This window comes from Serinus canaria, chromosome 1 (assembly GCF_022539315.1).
Source record: "Serinus canaria isolate serCan28SL12 chromosome 1, serCan2020, whole genome shotgun sequence".
NCBI classification, from domain to species: domain Eukaryota; kingdom Metazoa; phylum Chordata; class Aves; order Passeriformes; family Fringillidae; genus Serinus; species Serinus canaria.
In genome coordinates, this window is record NC_066313.1 from 24,586,655 (window position 1) to 24,608,976 (window position 22,322).

At 39.3% G+C, this 22,322-nt stretch overlaps 1 protein-coding gene across 3 annotated transcripts in view; it reads left to right on the plus strand.

Moving 5' to 3' along the window:
* Nucleotides 1-22,322, plus strand: part of CFAP91 (cilia and flagella associated protein 91) — a 30,688-nt gene that overhangs the window by 949 nt on the left and 7,417 nt on the right. For 2 of the 3 annotated variants that reach the window (XM_009102588.4, XM_050979761.1), the window contains exons 2-13: nucleotides 43-114; nucleotides 2,177-2,328; nucleotides 5,155-5,238; nucleotides 6,531-6,596; nucleotides 7,493-7,674; nucleotides 8,326-8,503; nucleotides 8,839-8,996; nucleotides 9,239-9,421; nucleotides 9,546-9,688; nucleotides 15,882-15,998; nucleotides 19,079-19,150; nucleotides 20,412-20,558. In XM_009102588.4, the coding sequence (XP_009100836.3) occupies nucleotides 2,201-2,328; nucleotides 5,155-5,238; nucleotides 6,531-6,596; nucleotides 7,493-7,674; nucleotides 8,326-8,503; nucleotides 8,839-8,996; nucleotides 9,239-9,421; nucleotides 9,546-9,688; nucleotides 15,882-15,998; nucleotides 19,079-19,150; nucleotides 20,412-20,558 (1,458 nt within the window). In that variant the 5' untranslated portion in view covers nucleotides 43-114; nucleotides 2,177-2,200. Of the gene's footprint in view, nucleotides 1-42; nucleotides 115-2,123; nucleotides 2,329-5,154; nucleotides 5,239-6,530; nucleotides 6,597-7,492; nucleotides 7,675-8,325; nucleotides 8,504-8,838; nucleotides 8,997-9,238; nucleotides 9,422-9,545; nucleotides 9,689-15,881; nucleotides 15,999-19,078; nucleotides 19,151-20,411; nucleotides 20,559-22,322 lie in introns of those variants that run through there. The other variant, XM_050979766.1, reaches the window with a different exon arrangement.

The following is a 22,322-nucleotide window of genomic DNA, read 5'->3' on the forward strand; positions in this document are numbered from 1 at the left end:
CTCAAATATGTAACTAGTTCCAGTTGTTCACTTGTCTTTCAGACTCTGTACACACTGTGAACTGAGAGGGACCCTCCAAAGTCAAATGTCCACGCTCAACTTGGTGATAGACTGGTAGGTGTTGGCCAGAGACAGCTCCCATGTTCACCTTGTCTTTTTCTGCATACACGTGGGTAGAAACTCCGTCTCAGTCCTAAGCTGCTCCCTTAAAACAGCAAAATACAAAGCAGAGAAAGTTTTATCTAAACCAAGACAACACAGGGAGTAGCTGGCCTATGGTGACTCTAACAGCAGCCTAGAAATACCCAGCTTCATGTTCTGAGTCATTTCCTAAACTGTGTGTCAGTATTTTTAATAGTCTGTCTTCAAATGCTGTTAATTATAGCTTGTATATGTTACTTCGATCTAATAAAATAAGTGGGCATCGGCTGGGCTGTTGTTCAAGCAGAGCTGTCAGTTCCTTACTTACCTTGGAAGATATTTACACTATGGATCAATGTAGCCTACTTAGACTAAAATGAAATATCCAGCAACATCTAAGCAGCCAATAAAGACTGCAAATCCATGCTGATTGTTCATACAGAATTAGAAGAGTTTAACTTCCTACCTAATCTTTACCTAGCTAGCCCATGCTTAGCTTCCTACTGCATTTGCTCCCCTGCTGTCAGTATTCCCCTCAGCTACTTTAAAACCAGCTAGGGTATGTCTGTGGGGGTTGCAGTCACACCTTCAGACAGCAGTGATTGATAGCTGCATGGGATGCATAGAGGTAGAATGCCAGAGGAAAACAGACTTGGTGCAACTGCACAATGAATTGGATTTTAAGCAGAGTCCTCCTGAAGCTATGCATGTGACTGAGTCTGCAAGACAGATATTCTGAACTCAGATTTCATTGCTGTACAGCAAGGAGAAAAGCCCTGAGCAGCTTTCCAACAATAGAGTCAAGCAGCTTTTTTTTTTTTTTTCAAGAATATTTCTGGATCTCTCTTACTGCATTATCTCAGAATATTTCTTACATCTCCACGAAAACAAAAAGTATTTGTCTGCCTGTCCCTAGAGAGACAGAGCTGGGAACATTGCCTGTCATCAGTGAGACACTTGCAACAATATGGCTGTGCTAACAGTTCAGGCCAGATGAAGTAAACAGGCATCCTGTCACTAAAGTTGCCATGTCACAGGTGTATTGGTGCAGATGGGTGTGGTGGCAGACTGTTGCATAAAACATGTTTTAGAATCAATCAGCAAGTGTATAGTGTACAATTCAAAATCCTACAGCCTTGAATTCTTACTCTCTAGCTTCACAATTTGAGATGGACGGAGGTTGTGATAGTATTAGTTCATAGGGTACTCCAAATGCTCAAAAGTTGAACTCCTTTTGAGTTCAATTTTGTGCAATTTTGTGCACAGCAAGCAGCTACACATGGTAGGGTGCCTAGATCTTCTTCAGCTGACACTGTCTTACATTCTGGTGAGCATGCTTGAAATGTCACCTGTGTGCATTTGAGTTAGCACCTGCTGAAATGAAAGGGGCAATTCACAACTCAATTCTGATTTTAGTCTGTACAGAAGCTCAAGCCAATAGAGCTATATCACTTATGATTGCAAAGATTTATTGGCAACCATAAATTTAGCAATTTAAGGCATATCTACCCAGGGAAATTATTCCTTAAAAGGAAGGGTGTAGATGTTTAATGTGATCATTTTTGTATGCTAGCTCCCTTTGAGTTATTTTTAACAAATGCTAAAATCGTTCCAGTATAAAAGAATGTAACTTTACCCTGCAAGTAGAATATGTTACTTAATTTCTAGAGCACTAGAAATAGGAGGGAGTTACATGGGGTAATGTGCTAGAAGTTCACATTGCCGCACATTCACAGTTACTGCGCACTAACTTCTTCATGTAACAAACCGTTAGACCTTTTGGTTTTCAATACAAGTTTAGCACTGGAAAACAGCCAGAAGACAAATCTGTGCATCTGCTGCTAGTCTGGTATGCTCCACATCTTGAGAAGAACCATCTAACTAGCTGACATCATTAGCATACGTATGCCGCCTTCTTTCCCCATCCCAAATGTGCAGTCCTGTAAATCACAGCAGGCTGGAATTCTGCTCTCTTTAACGCTGTTTGAAGTGGCAAAATTACAGCCTCTCTTCTTTGTGTCCACACAAATGCTAGGTGAAGGCACCAATATTCTGAAGCATGGCTACTGGACTGATTCATTTTCCAGCCTGCAGTTTGTGTGTCAAGAGTGAAGATCCAGTGCCTGCATATATTGGTCAAAGATGGAGGGCTCAGCAGCGCCTGGAGGCTCTTCAGCGCCTTGCTGTGTAAGTGTTCTATGGTTGGACAATTTAAAACAAACACACCAAAAAAAACAACAAAAAGCCATGCACGCTGAAGTGGAGATGACTGCAATTTGCTCCTACTTATATTTCCCTTGAAATTAAGAGATTGCAGCTGTTGTGGGGTATGGTTACCCATCTGTTTCTTACAGGGTGGATGTTGCACATTCCTTCATCCCTGTGCTCTCTGCTTTGCAGCGGTTGCCATGAAAAAGAAGAGAGTTATTTCAATCTCTGCAGATCAGATGAGTTATGAAGACTTCAGTGACTCATGTGTGTTACTTCAGTGGGAGCTCTTTGATTTTAGTCCCGTGCAATTGCAGCTGGTTAGGTTGCTTTTGCTGCTCCTTCCAGGGTCCTTGGGGCCTGAACCAGGGCACCACATTTTTAGTGCAGGGGTTTCTTAGTTGAGCTTTCTCCTGGTGTCACAATTTGGGTTCTGATTTAGCAGATATTAAAAAAAAATTATGTGTTTTGCGACACCACAGGTTTTTTAACTCCTCTTGTAGCTGTATTCAAGACTGCAGGCGTCAGCCTAGGTTTTTGTCTTCAAAGGTTCTTTCTACTTTAAGCAACTGTGTTTAGACCGTAGGCTTTTCAGATGGTGCTTGCTCTGGGGTTGCTGGTAACTGAGTTCTGCCACATGCCAGACAATATTCAAAGATGCTCAAGAGTGATACAGTGAATTTCACTCCTGGTTTTGTTCAGTTTTGAAGGCATATTCTTCTCATTTCCATAATAAAAAAAAATTTGGAGTATTTTTTTCTTAATACTATTTTCAGTGTTTCAAACGGTCCCCAGCACATGAACACCTCAGTGGCTTCTTACATTTTGCCTGCAATTCTGTAGTAAATTGACGCCTGCACTGCTTTAAAATTAATTTGCATTTGAGCAACTTGTATTTGCAAAATGTCTTGCAATTAACAAAAAATGAGAAATACATCCTCTCTGTTTCAACCTGCACTGATTGACAGTGATGCTGATACGGAAGACAGAATATTTGCCAGCTGTCTTCTCAGTAGTTGCATTGCCTCTTCAAGGTTACTGGGAATAAATGCTCATTTATTTCAGCAAAGTCAGCAAATATAAGTCAAGGACATGCAAGAGGCAGGATCTGTGGAATAAAAAGGGCTATTTCCCTGGGTTCCCATTGTGCCTATAACTATACCATAACAGGATGAACGGTTTATGCTAATAAACTTAGATCATAAGAATAAGTGCCCACCTGTGCTGAATGAAACACAAATCCATCTGGATGGAGCAACAGTCTGATATATAAAGAGTCAGCTAATGGAACTAGCCATCAGCTCAATTAACTCATTTGAATTACAAACACAACTTCACAATAATAGGTTGATTAGTGCTGAGCAAGTATATCAGGTTATGACATTGCATCTCAAAATATTCCCTTCTCTTTTCTCATGTGATGTGACTGAAAGCCTTGGGAGGAGATGACTTTAAACTTACCTTGGCAGTAAATTGTGTGTCACGGGAGGTTAATGAAGCATCTTGCTCGAAGCTTTCCTGTGGCAGGTAGCCATACTGTGCCTCCCCAGATTCCACAGCACAGTTTGCAGGAATTAGATGAGGGCTTGGAAGACAACAGGTCTCAGCATGTAATCCTCTGTTTTGATCTCAGCTGTTGAGCAATGTTAAGTATTGTTAATTGTATCTCTGTAAATATATCTTTGTAATTAAAATCAGGCGTCAGCAACCAACCCCAGTACCCACAAGTCCATACATCTAGAGGTCAGAATTCATACAAGTTGCCAAAAAATGGACTTATAGAAAACTTGGCCTTCAGGACTTGCCTTATACATAGCTCAAAGAAATAAAATCATCAGAGAATCATAGAATGGCCTGGGGTGGAGGGGACCTTAAAGATCATCTAGTTCCCCTTTCACAGGGGATCATCTAGTTCCCCTCTCACAGCTCCATCCAACCTGGTCTCAAACACTTGCAGGGATGGGGCATCTACAACTTCTCTAGGAAGATCTTCTGTTTTTTGTCTTTAACAGCTGTGCAGACTGAGAAGAGTAAGACTGGAATATAAGGCAGTTGTGAAATCAAATAGCAATCCTGATTAATAACTTTCAAATTTCTCAGCTCTACCCGTTATCTCACTGGCTGCCTTAATGAGGTTTTTCACATGATCTTCCAGAGTCTTAAAGAAGACTCTTCAAGATGTTATAGTGAAAAATTTAAACCATCAGCAAAATTTAAATTCAAAATGGGGAAAAAAAAAAGTGTTCTTGCAAAAGATATGGTTGTTTCAGCATAGATTTTGAAACACTCCCATGATTGTCCTGATTTTTCTCCTTTACTGGAGAACTTGAAATTGCTGATTCTAAATATTTGCTCAAATATCTTTACCTACTTTTCAAAGGTAGAAGGTGCATTCTCCTTTGCTCATTCTGTCTTTACACATATTTGGAAGCTGTTTCACTCTTGAGACAATAAGCCTGCTCCCTCCACTTCCAATAAAAATGGTTTCCTTTACAAAGTTAAGCATGTGCAAGTGGTTAATACTTTTCATAACAAGCTCATAAGAAAGTTTTAATGAAGTCAGTAAAGACCATTTCTTGACCATACATAGTGGGAAATAAAGTGTCAAACTGTTTTGCTACATAGGTAAATGTGAAAAAACCAAAATATAATTGCTTGCATAAGTGTGAGGCTTGGGGGGAATTTGTAGTGTGCATGTTGGATAGTGCAACCAGAGGGAAGAGAGAGAAAAAAAAAAGGCATAAGGAAAAAAGATAACTGCTCTGATTGTACTTTCTAAATGATGTCCTGTGTTTTGTCTTTCAGAGGTCAGTCTTCTCTTCAGCTACCTCAGGTTGTGTATGAAGATCCTGAGGTTAATGGAAGGAATCGCTACAAATATTTTGCACGGTAAGGAATGAGCTGATTTGAAACAGGGTTCAGCTTCTTTCTGTGCATTTTCAAGAGCACCTAAGTAAAGGTCAGAGCATTATTTTTTCTGTATTTTCTGTCAGTACTTTGATCAGTTCTTTGATAAAACATAAAATTTTAATAGTAACCAGGTCTTAGAATACAAAGACTTTCTAAATTCACACTATGACAGAATTTTCAGTTATGAGTTACCATATAAGCAAATATATCAGACATTCTGTACTTAATAAGAAAACTTTGGGCTGTAGATCGTCCTGTGCAAAGGAAGAAGATACTTACAAAGGCAGAGTGGTTCTCCAGACCCCTAGAAAGGTGTTTTCTTAAGAAGGAACCCTTTAACTCCCAGTTTCTTCCAGGAGCAGAAAGGGAGCAAAGGGAAGCCTTGATTAACTTTTCATCCATGTCCCCTACTGTGGGTCTGCTCTGCTCCTTTCACAAAGACATTGCAGATCAGCAATGGACTCAAGATCTGAACTAACAGCTGCCATATAAGCATTCTTGACTTAGTCACATACACTTTGAATTGCGTTCACTATTTTACTCAGCAGCTATTGGCCACTATATCCACTTTAAATATAAAAAATTTTCAAAGTTTAATAAGTTGAAGTTTATTATGGCTCCTTCATCAACAGTTTTAAAAGAACAAAGACGACGTTATCATCTGCAATATGAAATTAGCTTCAAAGTCTCCCGAAGGTTAAGGGAAATTGATGGAGAACTGCAATATGCAAACTATAAGAATGCCTAGGAAGGAATTATTAATATGTAGTTGAGCCCAAATCACTTTCAAGATACCTCATAAAGTATTGCAAAAAATGAAACAATAAAATTAAGTAAGTCCAAACCAGCTTATCAGCAAATTGTAGGAATGAATTTCAGGATTTCAAGCAGTTATTCAAAAAACCCACTACTCTTTCAAAAAAGTAAAAGTGAAGTAAAAAAAGTCAGCTAATTAGTGAACATACACAAAATATTGGGAACACACTCAAAACTAACTTTAGTAATTGTCTTGTTTTGCAACTCCAGTTTCTGCTTTGACTTACAAGAATAACACTCAGTCCTGATGTTTACTGGTGAATCTTCTTTGTTCCTCCTGAGCTATGAAAGAGTGCTTTAATATTTAGGCTCAATTCTTAAACATGCAACTAACAGAACCACAGTTGTGGAAAATTAGTATTAACTCCATTGAATTTAGTGGACTGCAGTTTTTCTGAACTATAATGATATTTTAGGCTCATCCTTGTTGTCTTACTTTTATTCTCTCTCTTCAGACCTCTCAGGTCTTCTAGGCTGCCTCCAGCAGGTATTCCAGAAGCTGTTGCTGATACAAAGAGCGAGTAAGTAGTGACTTTTGGAAAATTACTATTATAATGGGTAACATCTCAGCAGAAAAAGATCAGGAAACTATTTGTCTGGTGACCACTGTTTTTCATAATGAACCGACAGGAAAAGCTTGTTAAGAGGTTAAGGTGTTGCTCTCATCATTGAGAATTCTAGAGGAAATACATGGTGGACTTTTTCAGAATTTGCTTACAGTATATAAGTAGTGCTTTGTGAATAAAGGATATGCCTCTAGTGTGTTAAGGCTGTGAGGCTTGAAACAGAAAGCTAGGTGTCTCTGAATTCTAGAAGAGATAACATTGCAAAAAAGATTTCTCTAATAGAGTAGTATTGTTGAAAAGTCTTCTGATATTTTATTACAATCTCTGTGATAGACGTAATGCTGCTCAGAGATGTAGAGCATCAGTAATGTAGTCTAATGTGGTTTTCAGAGAGTATCAAATTTTGAGGTCACATAATAAAATTCACTTCCTGGTGGAGTTAATGGAAATTGCACATGCTTATATAAGAATTAAATTTTTATTCTGGAATTGTTGGAAAGAGAAACATGTAAACTAAATTGAAGCAGTCCTTCTTCATGTTACTTCAACGATTTTGTGTCCATTAAATGCAATGCTGTAGAATGGATAGGTAGGGAAGATTTGTATGTAATAATCATGAAAGCTGAAACTAGAAGATTTCTGCATTATTTACTTAGGGAGGGTCTTTCAGACTCAGTATAGCCTCAGTCTCCTCTTACCAAAGATAATGGAGTTAATGTCAATGGGAATAATGTGAAGATAAACCAAAACACATTTAAGACTCCCGCGTTTGACTGACGTGTTTCTGGTTTGTTTGCATGGAGGTTTTTTTAATGAATGTGACCAATCTTCCATCTTGCACCTCTTTTTAGGACAGAGTCGCGTGTCATGTCAGCTGCAGGGGACAGCCAGGTCCTTGGCCTCATGTTCCGAACCCTGGGGACACAGACAGATTACAGGGATGGTGAAGCACAGACAGATCCCTATTCCCCTGAATATGTAGTCCGCAGTGGCTCAGTCCCTGAAATTCTGATGCTTGCTACACTCACTTGGGGTGAGTTGTGAAATTAAGATAAATTATAATAATCATGACACCTCTTTACCAGGAAGTTCTTTTCAATGTCAGGTTTCAATTCAGAGGATTTTTTTGTGTGCATCTGGGGCAATTATTTTGTCTGTTTCTAAAATAAGTATGATATTTCACTACTTAATGGGTCTGTAGCATTTCATGAAGGGTTTTGAGGACCATTCAATATAGAAAGGTCATGTTTCACAAATGGGAACTAGGAGCAGTTTTTCCATTTACCCACTGTTCTCCAGCTGCTCTTAGATTTGAACATCATTAAAAAGCTGCCCGGAACATACCTGTGATTCTCATCTCCCAGTGTCTCACCCGTAACAATGATGACACTGCACATACCAAAGAAAGTGCTCATTCTCAGAAAGTATCTTCCTAGAAAAGCTTTTCTCCCTTTGCAGCCTGCAGTAAAAGAATGAAGTGCCAGTGTTAGTGTGCACTGAACTGTAGCAACTGCAGGTCCTACCATCTTGGTGGCCTTAGAAGTATTTTCTTCTGGCTTTTGACAGTTCTGCTTGTGTTTACCACATGGGCCTGTACCCATCCAGCCCTCTCATACTTTTTGGTGGTGGCTATTTGTAGGATTTGCCAATCTCCCAAAGGGCTAATGCTTCTTGTCCCTGTAAGGTCGGGGGCTGCCAGCAGGACAAGCTGAGATGGAGATTATTGATCGCATCCGGGAAAAACACGCTTGGGAAGCAGCTCTGCCACCCATGGACAGTCCCTCAAACATCGCAAAGAGGTTGAAGATGATGGAGGCTATGGAAAGGAAGGAGTGGGCCTATAGAGAAGAGGAAATAGATAAGTAGGAGTCTGCTTATACTCTTTTATTTCTTTTAATTGTTTGCTGAATAGAGGAAGAGCAAGAAGGTTTAGGGGATTGGCTGAAGGGTACAACAAGCCTTCTAATTCTTGGAAAATACTCTGATTTTGGGAAAGGATATTTTTCTTAAATTTGTCTCCAGGTCTGCTACCACAATATATTTTATCAGTGCTTAACTCTCTTTTTAAAATGAAAGATTGAATATGAGAAATGCAATATGAGCTATTTGTAAAGGTATGTAGGATTTGATGGTGGCAGCATTGCACAGAACACTGCAGAGTACACTCAATACTGCCTGACCTTTTCTTTCCTTGCAGGTTGCAGAAGGTTCAAATGGAAGTCTTTAAGAAGGTGCTGCAGAGGCGAGAGGAGAATCGGAATGAGCTGAATGCCATGCGCTTGGACAACCATTGGCAAAATCATCAGAAGGCTAAAGAAGAGAAAATGAGAAAGATTCATCATGACTGTGCATTGAGTAAGTCTGAAAGACAGGAAGAGAGGGGTATGAGGCAGTTTTCAGACAAGCCATTTCTATTTTCACAAGGTTACCATCTATTCAAAATTAAATAGGTTGTATCCACAGTATCAATGTGCATGGCCAGCATTTGGTTTGTCATGTTTTTATTATATCTAGCAAAAGCTCTTGTGAATTTACAAAGATACGGCTTTTATAGAACTATTTGTGTGAACTGTCTCACATTTGTATTTCCTTTTCAGTGCTCAGAAAAGTGATAGCTAAGAGGAAGAATTGGATGGGAAAGCTGGAGAGACGAGATATCATCAGAGAGTATAATGACTTTGCATCACAAACATACGCTCCTTTGTCTCGGATTGGTTTTTTCCCAGACAACAATTCTGACTACTATGCGGTAAAAAACTACTATCTTAACACCTTTGCAGGTAAGGCATTTTGGAAGACTTAGTTGGGGGAGGTACTTACTTGAGATATTGCCAAAATTCAAGTTTCCCTCCCCATCTTAACCACTTGTAGATATTATAATCTTTCTTCATATTATAATCTTAGGATTGTGTGAACTGGAAAAATCTGCCCCGCCTTCTATCTTCCCGATCAAGATTAAAGCTCCGAAACCTAAATGCATTATCACAAAGACTGGCTATATTAAAAGGTCAGGAAGACTAGAGGTAGTCCTGGCACAAGTTCACCAGGTATGAAGCTGCATCCAGCAGCATGTCAGTTCCTCTTAGATTTGAACTGCTCATTAATGCAATTGGGAAGATGTGTAAGCTTCTTCCCAATTTTCTGTACTGAATTCTTATTCTGTAAAACAGCTTCTAGGACAGAATGAATCAAACATGCAGACTGTTGCAGGCTTGGCCAGTACTGCTGTGATACTCAGCCCATCAGTACTCTCACTCCTACTTCTGCTCCAATCCTATAGACATCAAGCACAAACAAATCCGTCTTCCTACAGATCAGATATTTGGATTGGAACATATTATGTTAATTTGAAATTCTCACCATTTTCTCATTCTCATTGCTCCATTTTATAATACACTACTGACTACACTGTCAAGCTTCCAATAATTAAAGGAAGCAAATCTGGATTCATATTCTAAAAATTTTATACATTCTTTTAAAAGTACATTTAAAGTATATATTGTAAAAGCATCTGTAGCAAAGCATGATTAAAAGCATGATTTATGATCCCACTCATAAAATCAGGTCACCATGGTGGATGCATATCACTGTTGTTCCCTAAGAACAGCATCTGATTTGCAAACATGCTAATAGCATTTTGCATATCTTAATTTATCACAACTGTTCATGCAGATGAGGTGTCCATATATGCAATTAACCACCAAAGAAAGAAATGCCTCATTTGCATCTGCAATCTGCAATATTTGTAAATTACATATACTTTTAAGTATACTTCTTGTGATGCTATTGAGGGTTACCTTCATGTAAAATCAGGAATATCCTTGGCTGGCTGCTGTATCTTTGGAAAACAGTGACTCTAATTTGTAAAGCTTGGCAAGTTTCACTTACATTTATATATATATATATATATATATATATATATATATATATATATACACATATATACACACCTCTTTTGTTTTAGTGTAATGTAATAATAATTTCAAAGCAGACAGTAACCTGCTATTGCTGAATTTTAAATTGAAATCTTGGTCTGAAAAATCAATCATATTTTCTCAAATTTAAATTTTGCTGGATCTTGTAAAGATGAAGTATTGCATTTCATTATTATCTAGAAAGAAACTTTCCAAAGAAAATTTTGAGTGCTACAGGAATTGTTCATAAGTAAGGACAAAACTCATAGTTTTAAAGACACAGAAGTGTTGAAGGGATTTGAGTTTGGGTGGGTTTGCATAAAATTCAAGAAGTAATAGTGTAGTCTGCATCATAACATGGTTCTCATTGTCAGCAGAATGTTAGTCCAAGCTTTTGGAGCTGAATTCCAGTTACAGCACTCGTATTCTGTCTGTTTAAAATACTCCTCATGGTTTGAAAGACTGTGGTGAAATGTCTAAACTGGAGCCAGAGAGAAGAAGTGTGAGCAGCTGAATGCTGGCTGCTCACACAATAATGTCTCTTCAAAGAAAAACTGGTGGACAAAGGAAGACGGAATGCAGAACAAATGCAGATAATTCTGCACATTTTCTTTCTTAAATCAGTGTAGATCCCTTGGTCTGCATTGAGTTATAGCAACTGAGAGGCTAACATAAGTAATATTCATTTCCCCACCACAAAAATGCCAAATGTATATTCTTTTAAAATCACAAACTGTTTCTTTTGCAGACAAAAAATATAAAATAAATCCATTATGCAAAATTTAACTGCTGCTTTTAGATATACAGAAGAAGACACCAGGCTGGTTGGTCCAGACAAGCAGAAAGTACTGACACTGTGAAACACCCAGACTGCCTCCACTGTTAGATTTAAACAATTTTTCTGTTCAGAGAATCAAGAAATGACTGCCCCAATTAGCTCTTGAGCTCTCTGCTGCTGTTCCTGGTCACTTCTCCCATCAGAGGCTTTTGCTCCTGAAGTTCAGTGGCTATAGAATGTTCTGGCTTAGCAGAGCCTTGCTGACAGGTCCAGCTCAAATGCTGCTGGAGCTGTCAAAAACAGAGCAGTAAAGCATGCAGAGTACTTGCATTAACAGAATTTAGGACAATCCTCCCTGAGAGGAGCTCTCTGACCACTTGGAATAAGCAGTCCCAATTGTGCCAACAAACCTCCCATCACACACAGTAGAAGAGCAGTGTAAAGCAGGTAATTAGGGATCATCTTGCAAGGGCACTGTGTTGCTTTGCCTTATTTCTATAGCTGAGTAGCCAGATCAGTTTTCTATTCTAAAGCTTTATTTTAATACTCTCCTAGCACACCTAATCCATAAATTCTCTCCCATAATCCTAGAAATAAAGTGGAATCCTAGAAAATTCAGAGTTCATGGAGATCTAGCTCTAAAATGAGTTTTTAAAATTTTTCCTGGATTATCTAGACACAAGTGACAAATATAGGAGGAATGCTAGATACTGACCTCAGAAGTAATTAGTTTTAATAAAGGAAGTTGTCAAGGCTTGCTTCTCTGGCCAAACATGAGGAAAGATGGATGAGTTTTCCTCATCATATGCCTTTTTGTTTGCCATATTGAGGGTATTCTTAGGCTTAATGCTTTTTAGAAGAGATAAGCAATAATTCAAGTAAGTACAAAAAGGATCTGTGGCCTCCTAAGACTGAGAGCTGCTTCTTTCAGACATGAAACTAAGCCAAAATAAGTGATTTTAAAAGCAAACTTATTTTAGGACCATCCTGAAACCTTTTGCAGAAATATTATGTACACTCAGTAGTCTTTGAATAATTTTCTAAAATAAGAGAACATGGCAGAAACAGGAGTAACCCAAAATTTACAGTAAAAACAAAAATCTTTATTTTAAGCCAGATCAGTAAAAGGACAGAGAAGGATAGTTCCTAGCCAGCACAGCTAGCAGTGCTTTAAGGAGTGCGAGTGAGCCATTATATACACAGCCTAGTATGAAAATCCAAGGCATTAAGGACATAACATCCCAATACAGATAACTCCTGCAGGGAATAAAAGCAGTAAGTGAATACACCAAGGAGTGGAGGAGGTGATAGAAGACATCCCAGTGCAGAACAATACATGACTTTAGGCAGACCCTTTATGCTCTGGTGACTCAAGAGGGATGAAGCACCAGGTGGTTTTAAAGTGTTGTATCAAGATGAGGTCAGAACCAGAAACTTTTCACCTCAGCATTCGGTGCAATTCTCACCATGTCTGTTTTCCTTCATCCGGTTGCTGGAAAGAGGTAGAGAAGTAGAGGGGCCAAGAATGTCTCTGGAGAAAATCTCTGCCAACTTGAAAGCATAGGAAAGGCTGTATAAGCAGTTATATTTCTTCAAGAACAGATCTCCACACAGTGTTGGTTGGCTCATGCTCAGACAGGCTCTGAGAGCTTTTATGTCAGTCTTGATCAGCCAAGATGCAGCAGCCACGCTGCTTTGCTAAACAGGTTGGCAGCCTGTCCTCAGTGATCCTACCTGAAAGGAGGCTGCAGCCAGGTGGAGGTTGTCCTCTTCTCCCAGGCAACCAGTGACAGGACAAGAGGGCACAGTCTTAAACTGCACCAGGGGAGGTTTAGATTGGAATTAGGAAGAATTTCTTCACAGATTAGACATTGGAATGGGCTGCTCAGGGAGGTGGTGGAGTCACGGTCCCTGGAGGTGTTTAAAGAAAGACTGGACATGAAAAAAAAAACGGACTCAGTGCCACGGTCTGCTTGCCATGGTGGAGTTCAGTCATAGGTTCAACTCAATGATCTCTGAGGTCTTTTCCAACCTCATTGATTCTGTGATTGTGTAATTCCACAATTATCATTTGTGAGCAAAGAGGAAGAAGGAGAACCATGACTGCATACTTTGTGCTGTATACAAAAATCAGATATTCCTAGGATCTTGTGGAATGGAGAGGATCACAGAGTAGATAATGGAGGAATCTAAAGAATGGATTGAATGATTTCTTTGAATGGAGAGTTGCTGCTTAAGCTGTTATCCTGTCAAGAGTTCTGCTTCTGTCAGAAGCTGGCTGAGAAGCCAAGGTGTATGGTGACAAGCATGAGTGACATTTGCTGTTCACTGCATTTGCCAGGAGAATGGAAAAGAGATGACTTTGTTCTTCCGCTGTCCAATCCAGTCAGATCCTACCTTGACTCTGAACCTGCTACCTGAATAAAGGAATGTAGTCTGTATCAGGAGAATTGGAGTATGATATGTAGACAGTAATATTTGGTGTATGTTGGTCAGAAATTTAGCACTTTTATCTTTTAAAATCAAGTATTTTTGTAATGATTCTTGAGTCCTGGTGTCTCTGTTCCCAAAAATGAGAACTTGTTAAGTTGGGCAGAACCAGTCCAGGCAAAACCCATATATTTTCTTTTTCTTTTCTCATGTTAAAATCTTAAAATCATTTAAAGCATCAGATTAGAGAAAGCAAATGCTAAGCATTTTATTTTTTACTTAGTAAAGATAGTCACGCAGGCACTAGGTAGTGTTGACATGAAAACATAAAGCCCCTTCTAAGAACTGCAGTATATCTCAAATCTGCATTAATAAGGATTCCCTCTTGTCCAAATTAATCATAGATTTTTCTGTCTTTAAAGGTTGTTAGTCTGGTTATATTTTGTTATTCTGGTTAGCAGGAAACATTTTTGGAGGCCACAGTTCTATTAGGAAAATTCTTATGAATGCAAGATTGTACTAATAAACATAGTAGCCATTGTTTTCAAGAGAGTCACAACTACAGCAGCTTTTTCTTTCTGCTTCTCTTGTCCTGCCATCCTGCAAATCTCCTTATAAATCTCCTTTATAATCTTCATGCTAGGGAGCTCTAAGGTCTTCACACACAAAACACAGTTCAGAAAATCTCTCAGCATTTTTGAGCTATAACCGTTTCACATGGCTGAAAAATCAGTTTATAGCTCTGATTCTTCCATTATTACCATGGAGCATTTAAGAAGCTTTCAATAGTAAAGTATTTTATCCCCTCCACCTAGAAACCTCTTTCCTTTTCTGGAGCAATTCATTATCCTGACCTGAAAGATCAGATCCTACCTGCAAGAAGGGGTTTTGTACAATGACTACTGGAGTTTCAAAACTTCATTAATTTCACAATTAAATTCTGTGCAAATGCCATCACTTTCCTGTTACTGGAGAGCTAAATTCAGCACTGAACTTTTTTCTTAAGTTTTTCTTTTGATTTCCCTCCCTGGTGAAATACTGTATTTGAACATTTGAAAGAGAGAGAGTGAAAAAAGGAAAAGGCACACCTTCCCTTGCTGAAATATGATCTTTCAATAATAAGACTAAGATCTAACCCATACAGTAGTGGGATTATAGTTTTGAAGAAGCTTTAAATGGATATACTCCCTTGCCTTTCTGTGCAAGCCAAAGTGTTACGTCCTGCAGCAGGCAAGCATTGTCATGCAGTTGAAAATGCTTGTCTGAATATCTAGTTCTAAGGGGCTGGTGGTGGGAAATTGTCAGGAATTGGGCTTTTTAAACAGTTTGAAAATGTCTTGAAAGAGCTGAGAGTGTGGTTGCACTTCCACTCTAGTCTGCTGACAAAGTGTGGCATCTGCCACCAATCAGCTGCAAGCAAGATAAACCCACACTTAATTGGCTTTTGCATTTTCTTGGTAGAACAAAGTTTTTGGACAAGACAGTTTCTCTTTTGCTCCCAGTCCACCTGTGCAGTTGCTGTGGGTGCCATGGGGCTGCTGGGCAGTTGTAGATGAGCAGAGCAGAGTTCCAAAACATATTTTCCTAGGAAGGGGTCATTTGGTTCAATTCTTGTGCAGTAATAGCTTATCAAAGACATTTCACTGTCACAGAACAGTGACAATACCCTCTTCAAGTGACCCCTTCATAAAACCTCCCAACTGCACATTTCTAAGCCACAGTAACGAGCATTACCTATCATTAAAGGAAAAGAGTTATAGCATTCCTAGAAAATTAATTATTTGAGAATTAGAGATAAAGTTCATACCCACTTTAGATTAATTTTAGGTGACTCACAAGTGCTGATGACTTATTACCAAATACAGTAAAATAACTCCTGCTTCCTTCTTACATATGATTTTGACATTGCCTTCAATGTCTTCTGACCAGCCAATAACCTCATCTACTGACCATGGTCAGTTTTTCAGCTGATCTGCAGTAAGAAATAGAAGCCACAAGCCTGCAAAACTTTCAGCTCCCTGTAGTCAGTGTAGTCAGCAACAGTCAGCATCTAGAGGACTGGCCTTGTTATGTTGTTCTATCTACCCACATTCTTATTAAATTGGGTGTCTTTTGCAGGCACTACTGGAGAAGAAGAATAAAGCCAAGGAGCCAAAGAAGCCTCCCCCTGTCTGTGAAAAAGTAGAAAGCCCTGTTCCTAAGCCACCCACTCTAATCCTGGAAAAACCATCAATTGTAAGTGAGCTGTGAGCACTTTTTTCCCTGTAGATCCCTGATTGTTTCCTACACAGTTGTTAAAGGAATGCCCAGGGAATGAAAGAAGGAGCTTTATCACTTTTGTGTGCATCCATGTTAAAAATAGTCATCTTTGTTTTGTAAGACTCTGTTGGTCTCTATTCTATAAGGATACTGGCAGCCAAGGATTTGAAAATAATTTACAGTATCTGTTGGCCAAATCCTGAAGTAAACTTTATTTTATAAAGACAAAAATTAGTAGACATGTTATTCCCTTGTTCTTGAGGGACAAAAAGGCATCATCATAATAATCTTCATTATTATTATTATTATTATTATTATTATTATTATTATTATTATTATTATTATTATTATTCATTATCATTATCATTATCATTATCATTATTATTATCATTATTATTATTCAGTAGTTTCCAACCTTCTGATCTGACAACACTATCGTAATCCAGTGAGGCAATTAAGTTTAAACTTATTGAAGTCAGAGAGACATTGGCTGCTTAGCACTGAGCATGCACTTCATTAATTTTCTGGAGTGAAGCTCTTGTCATCATGCAGGATGCAGTGTTTGATGAGCATGCACTAGTTCACAGATAATGATTCTCCTGCAGAGATTGAAGCAGCAGTAATGATGTGTCATGGGGGCTGTGATATGCTGTAGGAAAAAATTACTTTTTAGGGAAGCTGCAACTTCCTTTCCTTTGTTAAACTAACATACTTAAGAGTTGGTTGCCCCAGTGGATTGTTTTGTCTTCTTACCAACACCATTTTCATGATGTACTAAGAATCAGACAGAATTACCATTTAAACTTGTGAATTTAAGAGTCACACAACCATGAAAGTGAAGAGAGAAAGTCTTATTAAATCATCCATGCTGCTGTGTTCCTTTGTGCAGTATGATACTCTATGTTTTATGCAGTCTATTTTAAGATGACTGGAACAAGAATTTTTCTCTCTCCTTGGGGAGAGCTTTCCACAGCTTTACCAACTTCTAAGCATTAGATACCGTATTGCAGTGGTGGGTTTACACTGTTTAGGCTTACCACTTTGGCAGACTTTTATGTACTTTGAGGTAACATGTAAAGAAATCAGAAAAAAATTCTACCACTTGTAGCTATTCTTGAGTGTGTTCACAGATTGTAGTTGGGTGGGTTTTTTTTAATTCCAATACAATATAATTCCATTTTCATGAATTTTTTCAACATTTGGTTTATTTTCAAGAATTTTTATGTGTGAACACATAAAAGATGGAGCTCTCCAGTGAAGCTCCATCTGTAAAATCAAGCCACTTAAGCCACTGAAGAGCAGCACTAAAATCTCCTGCCTTGCCAAATCCAAGTAAGGTTTCTCCTACCAGGTGGCTCTGAGGAGCACTAAAAACAAGGCTTTCCTGTGTTGTTGATGCTTCTCTTCCTGCCACACACCCATTTGAGTACCAACTGCTAAATGCTTCCCACTGGAACTGAGGATCTTGGAAAGAAACTGTGCCAGGATAAAGTGGAGAGAAGGAGACATCCTCAGCTTCTCTCTCCTGGTCATTTATAATGGATTTAATAGTCACAGCAAGCTCACAGAGCACCTCTGAATTCCTTCATTACTTTATAACTTTCCTCCAGCCTCCTCTAGTTTGCAGCCATCTCCTAGATTCTTCTATATCCTTGATTTCTATTTTTTTTCTGCAGGGCATGATACGTTTTTCATCTCCTCTCATTCTTTCCTGCTGGTCTGTAGCAGGCAGATGGACAAGCTGATGATTACACTTGCTAAGGCATCATTTGCGGCATTCAAAAACAGAAGTACAGAAAAATGCTCCTCATAAAAATTCAAACCTAATCTTAGTTAATATCACACCAAGCAGTTTGGCTTACCAGTATGTGTGCCATCACCATCTCCAAAACTATCCTGAAGGGATTTCACACTGTAGCCAGGTGATGTGCTAGAGTTTAGCTCTCTAGGACTGGAAATTCATTCCTTCTTTCCAGAGAAGAAGAACATATCAAATCACAAATCCTCTCACTAGTTCTGCTTTCTTCCTCCCAGGTGGGGTGCTGGTGTGGAAAGGCAGGAATGCTTCCTTTTGCATTTGGAAAACTTAATCTTCAACACCCAAGAAAAAACAGATAACTAAGATTCAAGCCCACACAACTTCTCTCATCCCACACTCTTCCCTGTTTTTCCAGCACTTCTTAAATACCACATGTCAATGCAGACCTCATAGGTTCTTTATTTAAAAAAAAAAAAAAAACATGCTTCCAATTTTAAGATTTATTTTTATTTTTCCCAGGGGCCCAATGAACTTTTTCCTTTTCCTACTATCAACTCCACTAGAAAACCCCTCACCTAGAAAAAATGGTGCCATCTGTGCTTTGTCTACTTCCTCTATTTAAAATAAGCCCCTTTTTTTTACCTTCTTGTGGTCATGTTCCTTTTCCTACCATGCTCCATCATTCTTTCAAGTTGGTATCAATCACACAACGCTAGGCCAGGAAAGCTCTCAAAGAGACAAATCACAATGGACGGTGGTTAATTTTGCTTCCAGACTCTCACTTTCTCAGTTACTCTGATAAGTATCACCACTGGAATAAATATCAAAAGAAAAATTGTAAATGTTCCTTTTTAATTTAAAACCTTTTTTATGGTTAACAGCTCTCTTGGACATACTCTGTCCTCTTAGTGTCTTGACTTGTTAAATTAAGGTAGCTGATGCTTTTTTTGCAAACTTAGATTCAGTCAAACTACAAATAGTACTTAAAATGCACACAGTAATTTTCTCCATCAATATCTCCTTATCATTAGGTTCTCATCTCTAAAGACCCTCTACAATTTCAAATAGAATCTAATTATACAATCTTTCTTCTCCATCCCTTGTAAAACATGAAAGTACACATGTTATTCTGACTCACCTTCCTTTCCCTGCAAATTTGAAGAATGGTGTTCAGAAACAACCAAGAAAAGACAGGATATGAGTTAGACTGTTAAACAGTTAGACAGATAATCTACAGAAATCCCAGTTTACAAAGAAATAGCTGATCATTGTGTGGATATTTGTTATGTTTTGGCAGGAGGAAGAGGAAATAGACCTGGCAGTGATCTGTCTGCAGAAGTTGCTCCGAGGCAGGGCTCTTCAGAACATGGTATTCTGCCTCTTTTTTTATGTCAGTCTTTAGAATGATGGTGGGAATGACTGGTTGCAAAGGGTGTTTGCAGTCTTTCTTCCACAGCACTAATCAGGTGTAGTGAGGCTCTTCACAGCAGAATTAATCAAATAGCAAATTCTAGACTGGACAGGACCATGAGTACATTCTGCCATGATTATGCCAAGGTCCCAGGCACAAGAAACCTCCCACATCCCAGCAGGGCAGCTTGTATTTCATACCATCTTTCTGGTTTCCATTGGTGGTGAGCTGGACCCCAGATGAGGAGCAACTGAAGCCTACCACCGTGATGTGCAGGACCCATCATTCTGCTTTCAGGGGAACAGAAGGGGGTCTACTAAAAATTAATTCAGTAGCCGTGCCTGGCAGGCTTTATATTAAGCAAGTCTGTCACTTGTGACCAGACCAGTCTTGAATGTTTGTTTTTGTGTCCCCAAAAAGTACAATTGATACTCTCTCTTACAGTAACTATTTAATGTTTTTAAGTGTTCCCATGCAGAACCCTGAGCTTTAGCAAACAATACAATATTGTGGAAGTGGCTTGAGGTGGAATATAGAGTTCCCAAGTGTTCTCCAGTTGTGTGATGATCTGTGAGAAGGATGGTTGAGGCCACTGAAGGATTGTTGACTTTCAGAGCATGAAATGTCCCACCATTTTAGGAATCTTTTTCCAGCTACATTACTGAGTTGGAGAATGACCAAGCAGGGTTGAGCGATCTTTTGTTGCTCTTGGAAATCCTGTTGGAAGAGAGTGGGATTGAGAGTAAAACAGTGTCAGAGTGGGCTGGGCCACATAACCCCATAACAGGGATGGCAGCAGTTTCTGCAGCCTCCCCACCAATTCATGGCTTTGGGCTGTTGCTGGGCTCCCTCAAAATGAAGGTCAGAGGACATGAGATGCTGAAACACTGTGAAGCTTTGACATTGAGGCTGATATAATAGGGTATGCAGAAGACTATTACCCTTTTGACATAGGTGGTATTGTCCCACATTCCAGTGGTTTGAGTTTGGGTAAAGCCAAACAAAATAATAATAATAAAAAAAAATTAAAAAAAAAGTAGCAGCTTTACCTGACAGCTGTCAGGTTTGCCTAAGTGCAACCACAAATTTGTTACAGAGAACTAGGTCTTGGTAACAGCTGACCTTGTAACTTTGAGAAGAAGGATTTGTGTTGCTGGCAAAAACATGTTGCTCTATATTCTCCATTTAATATGCTCAGTTGTTCACCTTTATTTTAAAGATATTTGAAGGGAAGGAGAGGCATCTGGATCTGATCCAAGAGCTGCGCACCACTCACGCGCTCCAGGAGGATGGACAGCTGCTCTTGAAGGCACAGAAGCAAATGACACTGTCTTTACAGCGACAGCGTGACTCACAGATGAAGCAGGTTTGCTTGCATAGATGGGAAGGTTGATTCACAGCTCTGTCCTGACCAGACACTCTGTGCTTGCAGTACCACAACACTTTCACATTTAATTTTTTGTGTTTTCTATTATCCACAGCACAGAAGGCATCCCAATAGCAATAAAGCTCTCCTAGCACAGGCCAGGCACTGAATGCCTGAGGTCCTAAAATTGCTTTCTCACTGCTCTGGAGGCTCTGGGGAATCTCAGAAACAGACTGAGGCACCCTGACCACAGCTGCTATGCAGCCTATGTTTGCTTTGTTTGCAGACAGAGTGCTTATTTATATTTACAGGGCTTTGAACAAACGTCAGTGTCAGACGACCCTCAGTTTTCCCACATTTCGCTCCATTTGAGGGTACTATGACTTGGTATCACAATAAGTGCTTGTCACTCACATCTGTTGGATGTTTTCCTGAGTGTTTGTTACTGCTCTGTCATTTTCCTGTCCCTTTTCTAGCTTGGCACCCTCTCAGGCTCTTCCTCACACATAAAACCTCACAAAGGCAGCCAAAACCAACTTATTTTTTAAATCCTGCTGGGCTCAAGACTTCTAGAATCTTAGCAATGGTGACTAAGGTCACCATTGAGGTACCTGCCACTGTATGCAGAGCAAAGAAGTTTTGGGCTCCATTCTCTGCCAAGGATCTAGTGACAGCCAGGGATGCAAATTCCCATCCTGTTTCCTTACAGTGCCACAGCCTTCCAGAGGAAAGTGAAAGAAATGGCAGATGCTGGTTAGGAGTGGATCATAAAGAAATTTTGTCCAAAGTTCACTACAATTCAGAGAATGCAGTATCTATCACATTCCTGCAAGTTTTCTTGTAATTTTTACTACTCTGCTGTTTTTTCAATAACCAGCTGTGCGGCAATTTGGTAGCTTCCATTTTACAATAACAGCATCCACTGGCAAGTTGACCTGGTGGAGATGAGGCCAGACCACTGTTTCCTCCTGGTAGGGCAACAACAAAATTTCCCCCTAGATCCCAGTAAAAATTGAACCAAATGATTGAGTTTTATCATTTAGCATTTCCAGATACTCCCTTGTGCACAGGAAACTCAGGTGTGGAATGCAGGAATACAGAATATTTCTGCTGAGGAATTAAGAGAAAAATAAAAGCCTTAGGCATTAGAAATTTGCAGTGCTCTTTTTCTTCTGGAAGCCCAGGTGAGAGTGAAGGAGAAAGCAGTTCAAACACCATAATGACATTCTTAGAGAAGGAGAAAGAGCTAATGGTGAAGATCCTGACCTCTGATCTCAGAATTTCTTTTTTGGAGTGCCACTATCCCCCTCTGCTGGTATCGGCCTTCTCTCACTTTTTTTTTAACTGTTTCTGAAGGTTCAGAGTCCGGGGTTCAGATTTTCAAACATTTTGAACTTCAAAACTCTCTGGAACGCACGTGCTGTAGTTTTCTATGTGTGTGGCTATTTCAGAAAGTCACTGCTGACTCTCAGTTCTATAGGGTTTGGTCGTCACAGGTTTTTTCACGTTTTTGACCATTTCAGTGTAAAATAAATGCTTCCTGCCTAAAGAGGATGGAAACTCCACATAAAACAGTCAGAGATGAGGAGCTGAAAATTTTGGACTCATATATAAAAAAAATCTAACACAAGAGTGTTCCTGAGTTGTCTTCCTCAATTTCACACCAGTTTTATATGCAGCACCTGGAGCAATGAAGAGGAGGGAGCACTTTAGTTCCATGTTATCCCTCCCTGTGGGGTGGTGCAGTTACTGCATCACCATCTT